General features: G+C 45.2%; 2 protein-coding genes across 2 annotated transcripts in view; both read right to left on the bottom strand.

Annotated features, from left to right (window-relative positions):
* LOC104545682 (GRIP and coiled-coil domain-containing protein 1-like) overlaps positions 1-2,904 on the bottom strand; it is a gene marked incomplete at its 3' end in the record, with an annotated part of 4,253 nt that extends 1,349 nt beyond the window's left edge. The window contains 4 exon segments of the mRNA XM_010190877.1: positions 178-382; positions 1,031-1,619; positions 1,621-1,934; positions 2,890-2,904. Of these exon segments, the coding sequence (XP_010189179.1) occupies positions 178-382; positions 1,031-1,619; positions 1,621-1,934; positions 2,890-2,904 (1,123 nt within the window).
* Positions 2,905-8,216: 5,312 nt separating this feature from the next.
* Positions 8,217-16,286, bottom strand: part of ALKBH3 (alkB, alkylation repair homolog 3 (E. coli)) — a gene marked incomplete at its 5' end in the record, with an annotated part of 20,080 nt that continues 12,010 nt past the window's right edge. The window contains 2 exons of the mRNA XM_010190876.1: positions 8,217-8,494; positions 9,038-9,136. Of these exons, the coding sequence (XP_010189178.1) occupies positions 8,402-8,494; positions 9,038-9,136 (192 nt within the window). The remainder of the gene's footprint in view (positions 8,495-9,037; positions 9,137-16,286) is intronic.

Raw genomic sequence — 16,286 nt, 5'->3', positions numbered from 1 at the left:
TGCGGTTAAAAGTTGCTGCCACTTGGAGTAAAATTAACCACTGACCTCCCATGGCTTTAACTGTCAAGGTGTCATTATGTCTGGCTGTCACTGTGATCCTGTCAATTAAGCAGTGCAGAAATTAGAATTTCTACTTCAATAATACCTTTTGCAATTAAAGGTATTTTGCAATAATACCTTTGCAACACCTATAAACGATGTTTTTGAGGTACTCCAGGTTGGCTCCCTACCGGCTCTTGTCTCGGAAGTTCTTCTCGATTTCGCTTTGGAGCGTGGATTCCTCTTCCCGGTGCTTCTCCTCCTCCACCAGGATCTCCTCCTGGAGCTGGTGAACCTGCATTTCCAGCTTCTGCTTCTGCTTCCTCAGTGCTGCCATCTCCACCTACAGAATCATAAAATCACAGTGTGGTTTGGGTGGGAAGGCAGGCACCCCTCCCCCAGCCCAGGCTGCTCCCAGCCCCATCCACCCTGGCCTTGGACACTGCCAGGGAGGGGGCACCCACAGCTCCTCTGGGCACCCTGGGCCAGGGCCTCACCACCTCACAGCCAGGAAATGCTGCCCAAGATTCAGTCGAAATCTCCCAAAATCCAGTGTAAAGCCACCCTCCCTGGTCCCATCACCCCGTCCCTTGTCAAAAGTCCCTGCCCAGCTTTCCTGTCCCCTTCAGGTCCTGGAAGGTGCTCTAAGGTCTCCCTCTCCCTCTCCCTCTCCTCTCCCTCTTCTCTCCTCTTCTCCAGGCTGAACAACCCCAATTCTCTCAGCTGACTCCAGAGCAGAGCTGCTCCATCTTTGTGGCCTCCTCGGGACCCACTCCAGCACTTCAGCATCCTTTTTGTGTTGGGGACTCCAGAGCTGGACACAGCCCTGCAGGGGGGGTCTCACCAGAGCAGAGCAGAGCAGAGGGGCAGGATCCAGGGGATGCAGCCCAGGACGGGGTTGGTTTCTGGGCTGTGAGTGCCTATTGCCAGCTCACGTTGAGTTTTCCATCACCCAACACCCTCAAATCCTTCTCCTCAGGACTCAGAGGTGAAGCGCCTGGAGAAGCAGCTCGGATGAATCGTTACCCGATGAGTCGCTGTCACTGATGGCAGCCCCCGGCCCTAGGTGCTTTTTGGATCCTTGAAGGCCATAGGGCAGCGTGAGGGATCTCAGCTGCTCCAGCTCCTGGTCCTTCTCTGCCAGCACGGCCAGTGCTCGCTCCCACTGTTCATGCAACTCCTCCTCCAGCTTCAGCGCCCACTCCCTGCAATCCAGCTGGCACCGCTCAAATTCCTGCCACTGTGTTTGCTGCAGCTGGGACAGCTCCTGCTTCTTGGCTTCCACCTCTCGCCGGTGCTGCTTCTCCATCTCCTCAGAGGACAGCTGAAGCGCCACGTATTTCTCCTTCAGATCTGCCAACTGCTCTTGGGCTTCCTCCAGCTCCTTGGCCAGGTTGCCGTCTTTGGCTGACTTGTTTTTCAGAACCACTTGCGCCCTCATCTTGTACCTCTCAAACTCCTCCTTCAGCTGCTTCAGCTCCTGTTGGTAGTACAAAGCGGTGGCCTTCTCGCCGTCCCCAGCCTCAGTGCCCTTCGGCAGCTCCAGCTCACACAGCTTCTCAATGTCCAGAGCGGGCTGACTTCTTTGCCGCCACCTGCAGCAGCTTTTTCAGCTTCTCCATTTTATCTTTTAGGACATTCAGGTTGAGATTGGCTTCCTCTACGTGAAAATCAACCGGGGATCGGCTGGAGGCCACGATGGCCAGGGTTTTGTTCTTCAGGTCGAACTGGATGATGCGGTCCTTCAGCTTCTGGATGACTGCTTGGTCTTTCTGCTTGGCCTTTTCGTAAGTGCCGAGCAGCTCAGACACTTCGGAGACTTGGCCCTCCAGGTCGGCCACTTGCTGCTCCTCCATCTGGGCGTGCTCGCGGAGCTGCTCCTCAGCCTGAGCGGTCTGAGGGCAGAGAGAAAGGCAGGGTTAGATCAGCTCTACTTTACACCAGGACTTAACACCACGCACAAGCGGTGTCCCCAGGGCTCAGATTTGGGGCGAGTCCTGTCTAACATCAATGATCTGGATGAGGGGATGGAGGGCTCCCTCCATTTGGAGATGGCATACAGCAAGTTAGATGAGAGTTTTAATCTGCTTGAGGGTAGGAAGGCTCTGCAGAGAGACCTGGACATGCTGAGGTCAGTTGTATGAGCTTCAACAAAGGCAAGTGCCAAGTCCTGCACCTGGGTCACAACAAACCCATGCAATGCTACAGGCCTGGGGAAGAATGGCTGGAAAGCTGCCCAGCAGAAAGGGGCCTGGGGCCAGCGGTGCCCGGGTGGCCAAGGTGGCCAACGCCATCCTGGGCTGTCCCAGCACTGGTGTGGGCAGCAGGAGCAGGGCAGGGATCATCCCCTGTGCTGGGCACTGCTGAGGCTGCCCCTGCAATCCTGGGCTCAGGTTTGCACCCCAAAAAGGACATGGAGGGGCTGTAGCATGGGCAGAGAAGGGCAAGGGAGCTGGGGAGGGGTCTGGAGCAGCCGAATGCTGGGGAGCGGCTGAGGGAGCTGGGGGGTTCAACTGGAGAAGAGGAGCTGAGGGGAGACCTTACAGCATCTTCCAGGACCTGTCACCCAGAGGAGATCACCCAGGAACATATCTAAAGGGTTTGGATGTCTCCAGAGAAGGACCCGTCTCCGTCAAGGACCCATTACCATAAAGGACTCAGTTTTGAGGTTCTCAATGACACTGTTCTGGGGCTGAAGGGCTGTGACCACAGCAGGGGACAACCAGACCCCCCTGCCCCTCTCCTGGCCACGTCCAGCACAGAGCGGCTGTGGCACAGAGGCCCCCACCGCCCCGTCCCACACATCCTCACCCAGCACTGCTGGAAGCACCGGGAAATCCCAGGATTTACCTGGGCTCTGGGCATTCTCTCCATATGACAAAGGTCCCCAAATCGAAGGGCTGTGACCACAGCAGGGGACAACCAGACCCCCCTGCCCCTCTCCTGGCCACGTCCAGCACAGAGCGGCTGTGGCACAGAGGCCCCCACCGCCCCGTCCCACACATCCTCACCCAGCACTGCTGGAAGCACCGGGAAATCCCAGGATTTACCTGGGCTCTGGGCATTCTCTCCATATGACAAAGGTCCCCAAATCGCACCACGGCCCTGGCCTGCTGGCCTCAGCCCCACAGCACACCATGAGGGGGGACACAGGGGACAGGTCTCCAATTCCCGGCCAGGACCTGTCACCTCTCCTGCCCATAGGACAGCAGCGCCAGTGCTGGAGATGAACTAAACTGCATTCAAGAACAGCAAAGGAAATATCAATTTCAACCCGTAAAGAAGGTTCAAACATTCCAGTTACTTCCCATTTGCACGGTGCTCCCTGCATGGCTGAGCCCCCGTGGGCTGGGGTTAAAGGACACCCGCACACATTCAAGTGTCCTGCAGCTCAGTGCATGGAGCAACACAACGGGGATTGATTTGATGGCATTTCCCACTTCATAAGAAGCCTTTCCCAAGGCTTTTGACTGGGGATTTCTGCCCGGCTACCTACAAACAGAAAGAGATATGTGGACAGAGAAATGGATATGGATATAGACAGAGATAGGGATATGGATATAGACAGAGTTATGGATACAGACACAGTACCAGCCACGGATACAGCCATGGTAACAGACACGGTTCCATACACAAATCCAGACACAGACGTGGACACTGACGTGGATACAGACACAGACGTGGACACCGAAGTGGATATGGATATGGGTACAGATGTGGACATGGTTTCAGTCGAGGATACGGATATGGACATGGGTACGGATGTGGACATGGTTTCAGTCATGGATACGGATGTGGACATGGATACGGATGTGGACATGGTTTTGGTTGTGGATGCGGATATGGACATGGGTACAGATGTGGACATGGTTTCAGTCATGAATACGGATATGGACATGGATGCGGATATGGACATGGATACGGATGTGGACATGGTTTCAGTCATGGATACGGATATGGACATGGATACGGATATGGACATGGATACGGATGTGGACATGGATACAGATGTGGACATGGTTTTGGTCGTGGATGCGGATATGGACATGGGTACGGATGTGGACATGGTTTCAGTTGTGTATGTGGATATGGACATGGATATGGATGTGGACATGGTTTCAGTCATGAATGCGGATATGGACATGGGTACGGATGTGGACATGGTTTCAGTTGTGTATGTGGATATGGACATGGATATGGATGTGGACATGGTTTCAGTCATGAATGCGGATATGGACATGGATACGGATATGGACATGGATACGGATGTGGACATGGTTTTGGTCGTGGATGTGGATATCGACATGGATACGGATGTGGACATGGTTTCAGTCATGAATGCGGATATGGACATGGATACGGATATGGACATGGATACGGATGTGGACATGGTTTCGGTTGTGGATATGGACATGGATTCAGGTGTGGATATGGATATGGACACGGATGTGGACATGGATATAGAGATGGTTGCAGACATGGAGACAGATGTGGATATGATAGAGAAATGGATACAGATATACGGATAGAGACGTGGATAGAGAGAAACATATAGATAGATATAGATAGACATGTAGATATCTTGTTTTTCATTAAATTTTCTATTTTCCATTATATTTTCTATTGTCCATCAATTCTGTCCCAGTAAAACCAGGACACGTCCCCCACAGCCACACTCCTGAACTGAGCAGCTCTCAGAGTCCACGTCCTACCAACAACTCACGCTCTGGGCCATCCCCCAAATCACAAGGTGGATTTGCCGAGTGGGAAGGGACCTTTACAGCTCCTCCAGTCCAACCCTGCACTGACAGGGACATTGGCACCACATCAGGGTGCTCAGACCCCATCAAGCCTGGCCTTGAATATCTCCAGGGATAGGGCCCGCACCACCTCTGGGCAACCTGTGCCAGTGATCGACCACCTCATGGGGAAGAGCTTTTTCCTGAGATCCAACCTAAATCTGCCCTTTTCCAGTTTAAAACCATCCCCCCTAGTCCTATTGCTCCATGCCCCAGTGAACAGCTCTTCCCAGATTTCTTAGAGGCACCTTTCAGGTCTTGGAAGTTTGCTAGAAGGTCCTGGAAGGTGCTCTAAGGTCCACCCATGGGGGGGTGGAATTAGGTGACCTTTGAGGTCCCTTCAACCCAAACCACTCTGAGTCCATGCCCATGGGCACCACTTCCCCACTGCTGACACCCACAACACATGCGCACACCAGGACCGCAGTTTCTGAGCACAACGCATGAGGCAAACCCGCACTGGAGGCCCCACGGCCGCTCCTGCACAAGAAGCGAGCGATTGTCCTGCCCGCTGCGCTCAACACTGCGGCTGTGTTCGACGGCGCGCGCAGGGCAGCGGCACCGCTCTCCACTGGTTCTCCCAGCCCTCGTCAGCTTCCAGACCCACATCGCAGGGATGGGGCCGGAGCAGACATACAGACTCCATGCTATGTTGTAGGCCTGGGGTTCAAGCCCCTCTGGCTCACCATGGCACAAATGCTTTTGGTTCATTTTATCCCCACATAAATAAGTAGCCGAAAAAGGTAGGTCAATGTGGTGGCTTGTATGGGATCCTGGGGGAAAGGGTGGCCCTGTCTGGAGCACAGGGCCTCTCTGGCCCTGTGTCTGCGCACATCCGTTTTGAGAGCTGTAGGAGGGCTTGCAGCATTCAGGAACAAATTTCTACCTACAGGAAAAATGCTCCTGCAGAAAGCTCTCATGAGATGTGGGCTGGAATCTCCTCTGCTCTAAGCCATTTCCTGCTGTTCCGGCAGGCAGGAGGTTGCAATCCACTGGCACCTGGCTAGGTGACTTTTTTGGGAGGAGGTGGGGGGAGGAAGGAAGGACCAACAAGTTCCCAGCTGACAAAGAAACCTGACCTCTAAGCCAGCTGTTCCTCTTGCAGTCAGGGCACTCGAGATAGAAGGAGGAATGATGCCATGTGCCTTCTCCTCACTGTCAACCAGATTTGGATATAAGCAGCAGCACAGTCAACACACGTGAGAGAGAGCAGAACATAGCAGACACCAGCAACAAAAGGTGAGCCAAGAGAGCTCTGTGGGATACAGCATTTCTCTTATAAATCATTTTATTGTGGGCAGGAAACCTTGGTCTTCTCCCAGATTAAAGAAATGAAAACATAATTTGCTAACATCAAGAAACCAAGAAAGTAAGTGAAAAACTGTTCCTCTGCAACAGTATCGGTCTCCAGGGCCCTACCATCAGTTACACGCCACAGTTTCATTGACTTCAAATGAGTTGCAATTTTGATAGGCTGAGGTTTGGAGGTTTAAAGGTTTCCATCTCGTCCCCATCTCCTACTCTCTCTTGCAGCATGACTGCTTTTAACACTGTGTCAATAAATGTAGCTTGTATGACCTCATAAAGGCTAAAGTGTTGTCTTGTCAGAATTCCTGGAGAAATTAGCACTGACTCTCGGTTAAGAAAAACCACTCTCTGCCAGGACTGTCAAACCCGGGCACTCATAAAGGGATGTGCACAAAGCTCCAGATACCTAAAGTAAGTAAACATAGAAGTAAGCATCTGCCTCCTTCAACAATAATAAAGTGCTGAAATAAGTAAGTTTTCTAATAGCATTCATTCATTTTAGAATAAGCTACTTCAAAAGTTGTATAGTGCTTTAGGTAGAGAAGCTGCTTCTAGAGTTGTTTCATATACAAAGAAAATTATTCTGCCCAATTTCAGAGCACAGGGATTGAAATGGCTCAACAGTCTGTTCTCTAGGACTTCAATAGCATTAAAACATAGGCATAATTGAGTATTAATAACTTGACTGCTCTCATCAAGTAAGAATTTTAAACTACAGCAAATGCTGACTACAAAAAGATAGACATTTGCTGAACACCAACTTACTCTTGCACTGAAAAGGGGTGCTAACTTGCTTTACAATGTTAATGTGTTACAAGGCACAGAGTATTTACCCATGCTTAGATCCTACTTCAGGCAGGAAGTGAAGACACACCAAACCTAAGGTTTGATCCAGTCCAGTGGATGCCATTTAGCTGCAGTCAGAACTTAACCATGTAGGCAGCATACCTGATTTAACTTCCAGACAGCAGTCATCAGCTCACTGGCTCCTACCAACAGGAGAGACTTACCTAGGGCAGGCAAACTTCAAGAATTCCAGCAAGCCAACCTAGAGTCAGGTCTGAGCTGCTGACTGCTGCTCTGCAGCAGCAGAGGTCTGAGAGAGAGATAATCCTCCAAGTAATATTCTTTAATGCAATATGCATTGATTTAGGAGCAGTAGCACCAGAGCAAGTGCTGCACTTGGTGTTAATACACTCTACCTGGCGTAGCTTTGCAACAGACTTACACTGTGATTATAATAAATTGGGTCTAAATCTTTGGACCAGCTCTTCTGGGTATCAAATGTGGCAGCACAAGCCTAAGTTTTGGAGGCGATGATATTTCCTGTCCCACCTGAAATCATGGGAAGCCACAACTTAGCTGTGCTAAAAAGAAAAACAAAAAAGAAACTAAGAATTTATTAGCAAATTCTGAAAGTAATGTTTTTCAACTCTTTGCATCTATTCTCCTGCCTATGTCAGTGTGGTAACAGTTTCAAGCCAGCATGGATGAAGGACTGTTCATACTCAAACAATGAGCAGCTTCGACCTGGCTGATAAGGCTCATGGCTAAGGTGTCTCCGCTGTCTCTGTTGCTTGTATTTGTTCTTGTCTACATGGATAAACAGGATAAAGTCTGACCACAAAGTGCATAGCAGAAGGGAGCCTTGACCCTCTGTTCTACTACGCTGGTATAATTCAAGTACTTACATAAATAATGAAACTGATTGTGTAATTGGAAGACTTTGCAACCTACAAATAAAAAGCAATGCACAACCCCTTGGCGAGGTAAATAATACTCAGAGATCACCATGAAGTGCAGCTTTCTCATTTCTGTACACACAGCGCACATACAACTGGCTTTACAGAAAAGAATCCTGTCTTGTCCTTACTTAGAACACAGATCACTACTTGGGGAGAAAGGGGAGACAAAAGGAGGTGCAAAAATAACCGCACACTGAGTGTTTCTGCTCCAGCTGGTACCTCTCAGGTCTTACACGTGCTTTGTGTTCTTTTAAGCGTGACCCTTGTTTTTTCACAAACTTAATGCTTGTGATTTAGTATCATCTAATAGCACATCATTTCTGACAACAAAACAGCACCGTCTACATAACACAGGCAGCTTCCGATTGTTGAAGATCTTTATAGTATCGATTCTTTCCCCATCAAATATTTCACAGAACTCTGTTCCTGTAAGGCTTCCTTTAAATCTGTAGCTATATGAGGTGCTGGATCTGCTGTGGGTTTATGTCTAACAATGTCCAAAGTGTCTCTTCACTTCCATGCTCCATCAGGTTCTGGATAAATGGTCCTGAAGGTCAAGTTTATCCGTGCATCTCTAGAATGATATTCCTTAGGCACTCGATGCTGTAAGCAGCATTAGCAAAAAACAAAACAAAACAAAACAAAACAACAAAACAGAAGTATGAGCTTGTGTATCTAAAATACAGGTAATCAAACAATATAAAAAACTTCATTTGCTGTGATGGCTTTTTATTAATGTTTCTAAACATTTAGGTAAGGAAAAAAATTCATGTTCTGACTGGTCAGGGCCACTGAAAAAAAAAGGTCTTCGCATATTACTGTAGACTTGTTAAATTAAGTTGCAACTTTTTTTATTCCAAGTTCCTAAATTGATTTTGCTCTTTCAGCTGCAGGCTGCAATCTTCACTGCTGAATTTAATGCTGGAACATCTGAGCTGATTCATATTACATCAGTTAGCACTTGAAAGAAAACCCATTGTTTCTGTGGGTGCTTTGAAATCCTGAGGCAGAAAGCAATATTAATGCCCTAGGAAACAACTGTGTCACTAGAAGCATAATGTCCCATACCTTTATGGGAGTGCCTTGTACATATTTAGAAAACTGCACTGCAAATAAAGCACATAAACAGTGTCAAGGAGTTCTTACCTGCCAATCCTCCTGGGTAGCTCCTTCCATCATCATCAGAGTCCCATGATCAAGTGGGATTCTTAGTCTTTCTACATAAGTATAGTCTCCATTCTCTTCCTAAAAAGAAACACTAGTCAGTGAAGAAGTGGGCATGTGCATTTGGTAGAAAACCAGTCCTCTGTAACAGAGCTTAAAAAGCTGTGAGGGAAGAAAAGGAAAGGAAGCTCTCACAAGACCAAGAAGTCTAACTAAACCTGTCTCTTACTGTATCTCACACAGAACTCAGGAGCCAAGCATTTTAAGGATGAAAGACGCCATTGCGTCTCACTGCCTGTATATCACAGGTAAAATTCAACAAGTTCCCACCTCTAGCGCAAAATTCCAGAGTGAGGCTGCAAACCTTTTCAAAACATCCACTCTTGAAATAAACAGTCCTATGTGGAGACATTCTGCAACAGTCATCCTGAGTCCAATGGTTAACTACTTCATCAAAAGATATTTTCCTTCTATTCTGAATTTGTCTTGTTTCGGGCATTACATGTTGGTATAGTATTATCTGCTAGATGAAGAACTTTTCCTATCCAAAAAAATCTCCTTCTCCTATAGTACGCTGGCCAGCAGGAGTAAGGAAGTGACTGTGCCCCTGTACTCAGCACTGGTGAGGCCACACCTCGAATACTGTGTTCGGTTTTGGGTCCCTCCCTACAAGAAAGACACTGAGGCACTGAAGCGTGGCCAGAGAAAGGCAACAAAGCTGGTGAGGGGTCTGGAGCACAAGAATTATAAAGAGCAGCTGAGGGAACTGGGGTTGTTTAGTATGGAGAAAAAGAGGTTGAGGGGAGACATTATCACTCTCTACAACTACCTGAAAGGAGATTGTAGTGAGGTGGAGGTCTGTCTCTTCTCCCAAGTAACAAACAGATAGGACAAGGGGAAATGGCCTCAAGTTAGACTGAGGATTAGATTGGATATTAGGAAATACTTATTTACAGAAAAGAGTCATCAAGCATTGGAACAGGCTGCCCAGGGAGGTGGGGGAGTCATCATCCCTGGAGATGTTCAAAAAACATGTGGATGTGGCACGGACATGGTTTAGTGCGCATGGTGGTGCTGGGCTGACAGTTGGACTTTTTCTTAGAAGTCTCTTCCAACCTTAATGATTCTATGATTCTAAAGGAAGTTGTCTTAAGCTTAACCATCACTAAGCAAAACAGAGTGCCAAACTAGAAGAGAAATAATTTGCAAACTTTTGTTAAGCCTTCAGATTATGTATAAGTTCTTTAATGCACAAATACAGCCAGACATAGTAACACCGCAGCATTAGTTTTAGACATGCCACATCAGTGGGAACAGCAAATCTCTACCACTTTGCACTATTCCTTCCCATTTTAAATAAGACTAATGCACTGCTAAGTCAAATTACTCAGGGAATTCTATCATGCCAACACAGTTTCTCTGTCAATCATGACAGTAACCTCCTCATGAAATAATACTATGTGTGACATTAACTATCTTCCAGAATGCCACACAGGCAGGTATTACAATACCCTATGCACTCCTTTAGTATTTTCTGATTTTAGCATTCAACAGTTTCAGAAAACAGTGCTGCAAACCTTCAACAACTTCCATTTAACATCTTGCCTACGTAATGTTGGCACTTTAATTATTTAATTAACATTGAAATGTGTATAGGAGAACCAAATGGCAGTGTATATTGTGCCTATCAGACATCTCCATCGCCAACTTCGCAAGCTGTCTAGGAAGAGTGGAAAGCAACTCTCTGAAATGAGGAATTCAGGGAAGTTTCCTATAGGAAATCACCTGCAAATACACAGATTATTTTAGAGAAAGAGGGAGTTAGAGAAATAATTTAATTAGTGTTGAAAGGGAGGGGACTCAAGAGACTTTTAAGTTACAGAAAGCCCTAGATAGCTTGAAAGTATAAAGTGGATAATAAATGTCCTCCACCGAGAAAAGAGTATGACAGGTTCTCAGTCCGTACATTGTGCAAGTACAGGGTTAACCTTGTTCCAAGTACACTGCATATAACAAGCAGTCTGAACGTGTATTTGTTATTGTACCACTGCCTCTAGAAGGAAAGAAACTGGCTTTTTTTCTCAAGAGATCACCAGGTCAGTTACTTGTTTTCAAAAGAAAACCCAGAAATACACCATTACTACAAAGAGATGAAAAAAAATAATCAGGCTGGCTCTGAGCTTCTAAAGCATGACAGTGTTCCTGTAAGGGACCACACATCTTAGCCAGTTGCTGAATAAATGCTCCAGATTTTTTATTTTTTAATTAGTTAGGCAGTATCTTTTCCAGTTTCTTATAATGGCTGGTGGACTCTTAAAATCACACTCGCTGAGCATTTAGGAGAAGGCAATGCTCCATTTATTTCTGACCCAGCTAAAGGCAGACTCTAGACTCCACAAACCCATTACTCTGTTACTACCGGAGTGGCATTTGTCACATTTGTCATGTTAAATTAAACTGTACTTTGGGGAGGAACCAAAAGAGGAGGAGTCACAATTTACATCACTTGTAACAGAAGCAGATTGCAAAGAAGCTGGAAACAGCAGCAACACCTGAGACTAGGAAGATGGCATTATCAAAGCAAGATTGAACCCAGCCTGAGGTGCAGGTAGAGTTAACTCACACTGACGAAAGTCCCTTTTACAAAACCTCACTTTTTCAAAACTCTTAACTAACTTACTTGAAGCTTAATTGTGCAGTGGCCCAAAGTGATGCAGGTTTGTCTTTTTTAAGTGCATGGCTTGCTGAAAAGCTCCAAATAACAAGGTAAATATCAAGGTAAATACCAACTAGTAGGAAAATTATGTCCTGGACTTAAAACAAAGTTCAGCTTTCAAAAGAACAACCGGGAATGTGTGTGTGTATAACAAAGATGCAGACAGAAAGAAGACTGCGATTCCCCTAAAATGGAAAAGAGCTTTGTTGAGATCTAATCAATTCCCGGCAATAAAAAGCATCACTTGAAGTAACTGATGGTTTATTTGCACCACTGCCACGTTCTGTTCCTGCCTGGGACAAGAAGTCACGGTGTGACAGCACACGGCCATTCAGGTCCTGCTGCTGCAATGGGGAGCCCCGGCTGGCAATTCCACATTTGTGCCTTTCCTGGGGATACCTGAGGGCCCAGGGCTGTGCCGGTGGTTAACAAAGCTCGCTAAACCTCTGGAATCAGAGCGTGCTGAAGGCACTCAGAATCACCTGTAATATGTATTCTTTGCAAAGACAATGCAAACCATATTTTTAAGCTTCTCAAATTATTGGTCATTTATATTGCTCTATTAAAAGTAAGGTGTAATGTCAAAAACATTTTCTTGAGCTTCAGAGGAAACAAGGAAAAAGTTTCAAAAACAGGCATTTGAACATGACTGCTGATGAAAAGCAGAGAAATACCATTGCACGGCTGTTCTCTGTTTCCCAGGATTACATCATTTCACTTTGTGCATGGACAACAGTGGACTTATTTTTCTCTCTTGCTTATCCTGATTAAAAAGAAATTCTTCTAAGATAAATGATTTAAAAGAAAACATCATTTTTGCTTAAAAAAAGATACTATGTGAAAACAGCAGTTACTTTCTGTTTTACATGGGACATCTCTGAGCTTATATTTACTTAGAAAAAGATTTTTACTTCAATTGGTTTTGCAGAGTCAGTGAAGTTAGACAAAAAGAGTTTCTGACTGTCTTACACGTCATTACTGACCCCATCCACCAAATCTCATTTCAGAACTTTTCTCTCTAGAGCTGATGCTAGACATGCAGAAAAGTCAGTAAAGGAAATTTATTCTTGACTTCTAAGGAGGAAAATATTTTTTCAAAAGTACAGATAACAAACACGGAAAGAAACGCATTAGGCAACTTTTATATGGTCACTTTGTAACTCTATGTATGTATTACAAAACCAGCTGCAGGTCTAGTAAAGCAACTGTTCTGCTTCTTAGTATATTAGAGTTTTCATAATCCTGAGTTACACATTTAATACAATCCAAGCTTTACACTGTCCAAGTACACTGGCTAAGACTTTTTTTTTTAATCTTTAATTCACATAACTACAGTTCATGAGGAAAGGTCATCAAGAGTTGACAGGAAGCTGTGAATATAAAATCTGTAAGTATTCCTAGGCCCCATCAAGGTTTTTTTCTTAAAATGTTATCAAAAAGGTAAAGATAAAAGATCCAGTATAAATCTATATAAATCACCTAAGTTTACTTCTTAAGTCTCAGACAGACAAGTTTACTGAGATAGTAGTAGGAAACAGGTTCTGGATAGTGTGGAAGCATCTTCTATTATACAAAAAAGTAAATGGAAACATCCTGTAGAAGAATGTATAAATAACAATGCAGTTATAAATGCAAATGATGCAAAACTCTTTTCAGAGGCTAAAGTCAACAGCCTTCATGGAGAATGATGGCTTCTAGTCTTCTGCTCTACCTATTTATCTATTAGCAAGAGAACTACCCTTACAAAACTTATAATCTAGTATTGTCAGACTTCCATCTTGCTTGTATCCCTCTTTTCCAGTTTACTCCTCTACCACAAGCTGTGGAAACACCTTCTTCCACAACAAAATGTTTTATCTATCAGTACTTTGGCATTTGTACCTGTTTATTCTCACTGTCTCTGACGAAATCCTCACTGCAGCTCTTCTCTTTATGGATTCAGTAAGGGGTTGTTTAGTCTGAAGAAAAGGAGGCCGAGGGGAGACCTTATCACTCTCTACAACTACCTGAGAGGTTGTAGGGGGGTGGGCATGAGTCTCTTCACACAAGTTACGACTGACAGGACAAGAGGAAATGGTGTCACGTGCTAGAGGAGGTTTAGATTAGACATGAGGAGAAACTTCTACACTGAAAGGGTTATCAAAGACTGGAACAGGCTGCCCAGGGAAGTGGTTGAATCACCACCCTTGGATGTATTTGAAAGCCATCCAGATAAGGTGCTCAGGGACATGGTTCAGAAGTGGGCACTGTAGAGTTAGATAACAGTTGGACTTGACGATCATTTCCAACCATAATGACTCTGTGATTCTAGGAATTAATATCAATTGAACTGCCCTTTCCTCACGTAATCCACTTGCCCACTTACATAGGACTATCTTTAAACTCTCCCAGTCTTTCTGCAGCTGACCCAGCAGACTGCAAGTGAGGTAGCTCTAAAGCACTCACATCTGCCTCTCTGCTTGTTTGCAGCTGTTCAAGTCCTGCCACACTGGTGGACAACACCTCCTCCTCTGCAGCCACTGCTGTCTGCCAGTCTTCTTCATGCCAATCTAAAAGTTCAATCCTTTTCATCCTGATCCAAGCCTCTGTTTCTATTGTGCTCCATATATTCCCGTATTCATCTCCAATTGGGCCTGTTAGGACACAATGGATTATTTTTCTGCTGTTTTCAAAAGTACTATGAGATCTTTAACTTCTGCTAGAACAGCTACTCAAGGACAGAAGAAAAGAACTGCGACTAAGTGTTTCATTTGAAGGACAAACCCATCTGAAGGCTGATCTTGAGAACACCACAAACATCCTGCTATTATCTAACACAAGCATGAAGCTCCCTCCCTTGCCCATCAGTTGCCGTGGTTACGGGCAGAAGAGCAGCAACCTGACAGCTGGCTTTCTAAATCCTTCCATGGTTCACACAGCAGTTTTGTTGGACAACTACACCCAACTAGTCCTCATGGGACTCAGACCTCTGCTACAGAGCACCTCCCAGTGGGACATCAAATATCACCCTTCACCCTTGAACTAAGATTCACACCCAGCTTCCAGAAAGACCTAATCAGATAACCTGGCGTTGTTTCATGGAGTTGACAAGCCATAGTAAAAATGGCAGTGAGACTGCATCAGAAAGACTCATCTACCACAGTGAAATCAAATCCAGAGTAGGACAATTAAGTCATGTACGAGTGGGACAGGGGCCTTGAGGCTGTGTGGAGAACAGGACGTGGTCACAGTGGTGCAGCGGTGACAGCTACACTGTGGGCAAGCATGAGAGGACACGTTCACTAAACCAATTGTGTGTGAATTTTGCATGAATCACAGCTCTAAAACAAAGCATTCGTCTCTTGGTTTCGGTGCAGAAAGGAGCTACAGCAATGGAGGGGAACGAAGAGGCAAGAAAAAGTTTATGAAATTTACTGGAACTAGAAGTAGAAAAAAATCAAAGAAACCAGATCACTTCACTGCAGACTTTGAACTACTGAGTAGGCATCCAAAAAAACCCCTAGAAACCACTTAAAGAAAAGGCAAAACATCAGCTACAACCACACAACTGGTCCAAATAAACAGAAAAGGCAGTATTTAGAAGAAAGAACGCTTAAAAAGAAAAACTCCAGTGAGTAAAGTAAAACGGTTTCTGGCATTGTGCGAATTTCCATGAAAAGTCTCCTTAATTCCCACAGCAAAATTACTCCTGAAATGTATTTCTAGTTTTTTACATGCACTGGGCTGAAATCTGAGTAAGAATTATTCCTATTTATCCACAAGGGATGTTTGTTGATGCAGATGCAAATAGACTATGCATCTATCTACCCTCCTTTACCATCTATTACCTGATGAACACTTAGCCATCCAGGACAGTACTCACCAAAAAGGAAACAGAGGACTGAACCTTTCCTTCCCCTCACCCTAGAACAATTTTCAGGAGAAAAAAATAACCACCTGCACCTAAATAACTTCTTTTTTACATTGTTTTGCCAAGAAAAATATAAAAATATTTCCTTTTGTGACAGTTTCAGAGTGGCCTACGTAAATGCCACCAAATTCCTACCAGACAAACGTCAAAATTCACACAAGCATGCACAAAAAGACCAACCCACTGACATTACTGGTTGTCTTTGCAGTAAGAGATATAGGATTTTATTCTATAAGAAGTTCACCCACATTTCAAGATATAATATGGAAAATATTTGTACAGATACCAACATGAACTGAAGGCTCTGATCTAGTGTTCTTCAATAGCACCATGTTACCTAACTTGCAGTACATAGTGTTTTGTAGCCAGTACGAGATCACACACAGGCAACTGCCTTAGCTTTTTTTTTCCCCAGAACCATTTATCCAGAGTGAGCTTTTATCACAGTAATTCTCATCTTGTATTTTCATTACATCTTTACATCTTTCATTTCAAAATACTTAAAAGCACTTACAAGAACGGGGGAAATGAAGGCCTTTGAAGCTCTAGAATTTGAGATACGAGAATGTTGGCACTCAAAGAGGTTTAATTTTGGGAGGAAAAGG

This window comes from Mesitornis unicolor, unplaced genomic scaffold (genome assembly GCF_000695765.1).
Source record: "Mesitornis unicolor isolate BGI_N332 unplaced genomic scaffold, ASM69576v1 scaffold10918, whole genome shotgun sequence".
In the NCBI taxonomy this organism is placed as follows: Eukaryota; Metazoa; Chordata; class Aves; order Mesitornithiformes; family Mesitornithidae; genus Mesitornis; species Mesitornis unicolor.
Note: the sequence above shows the minus strand (reverse complement) of the source record. Positions and strands in the feature narration are given on the sequence as shown.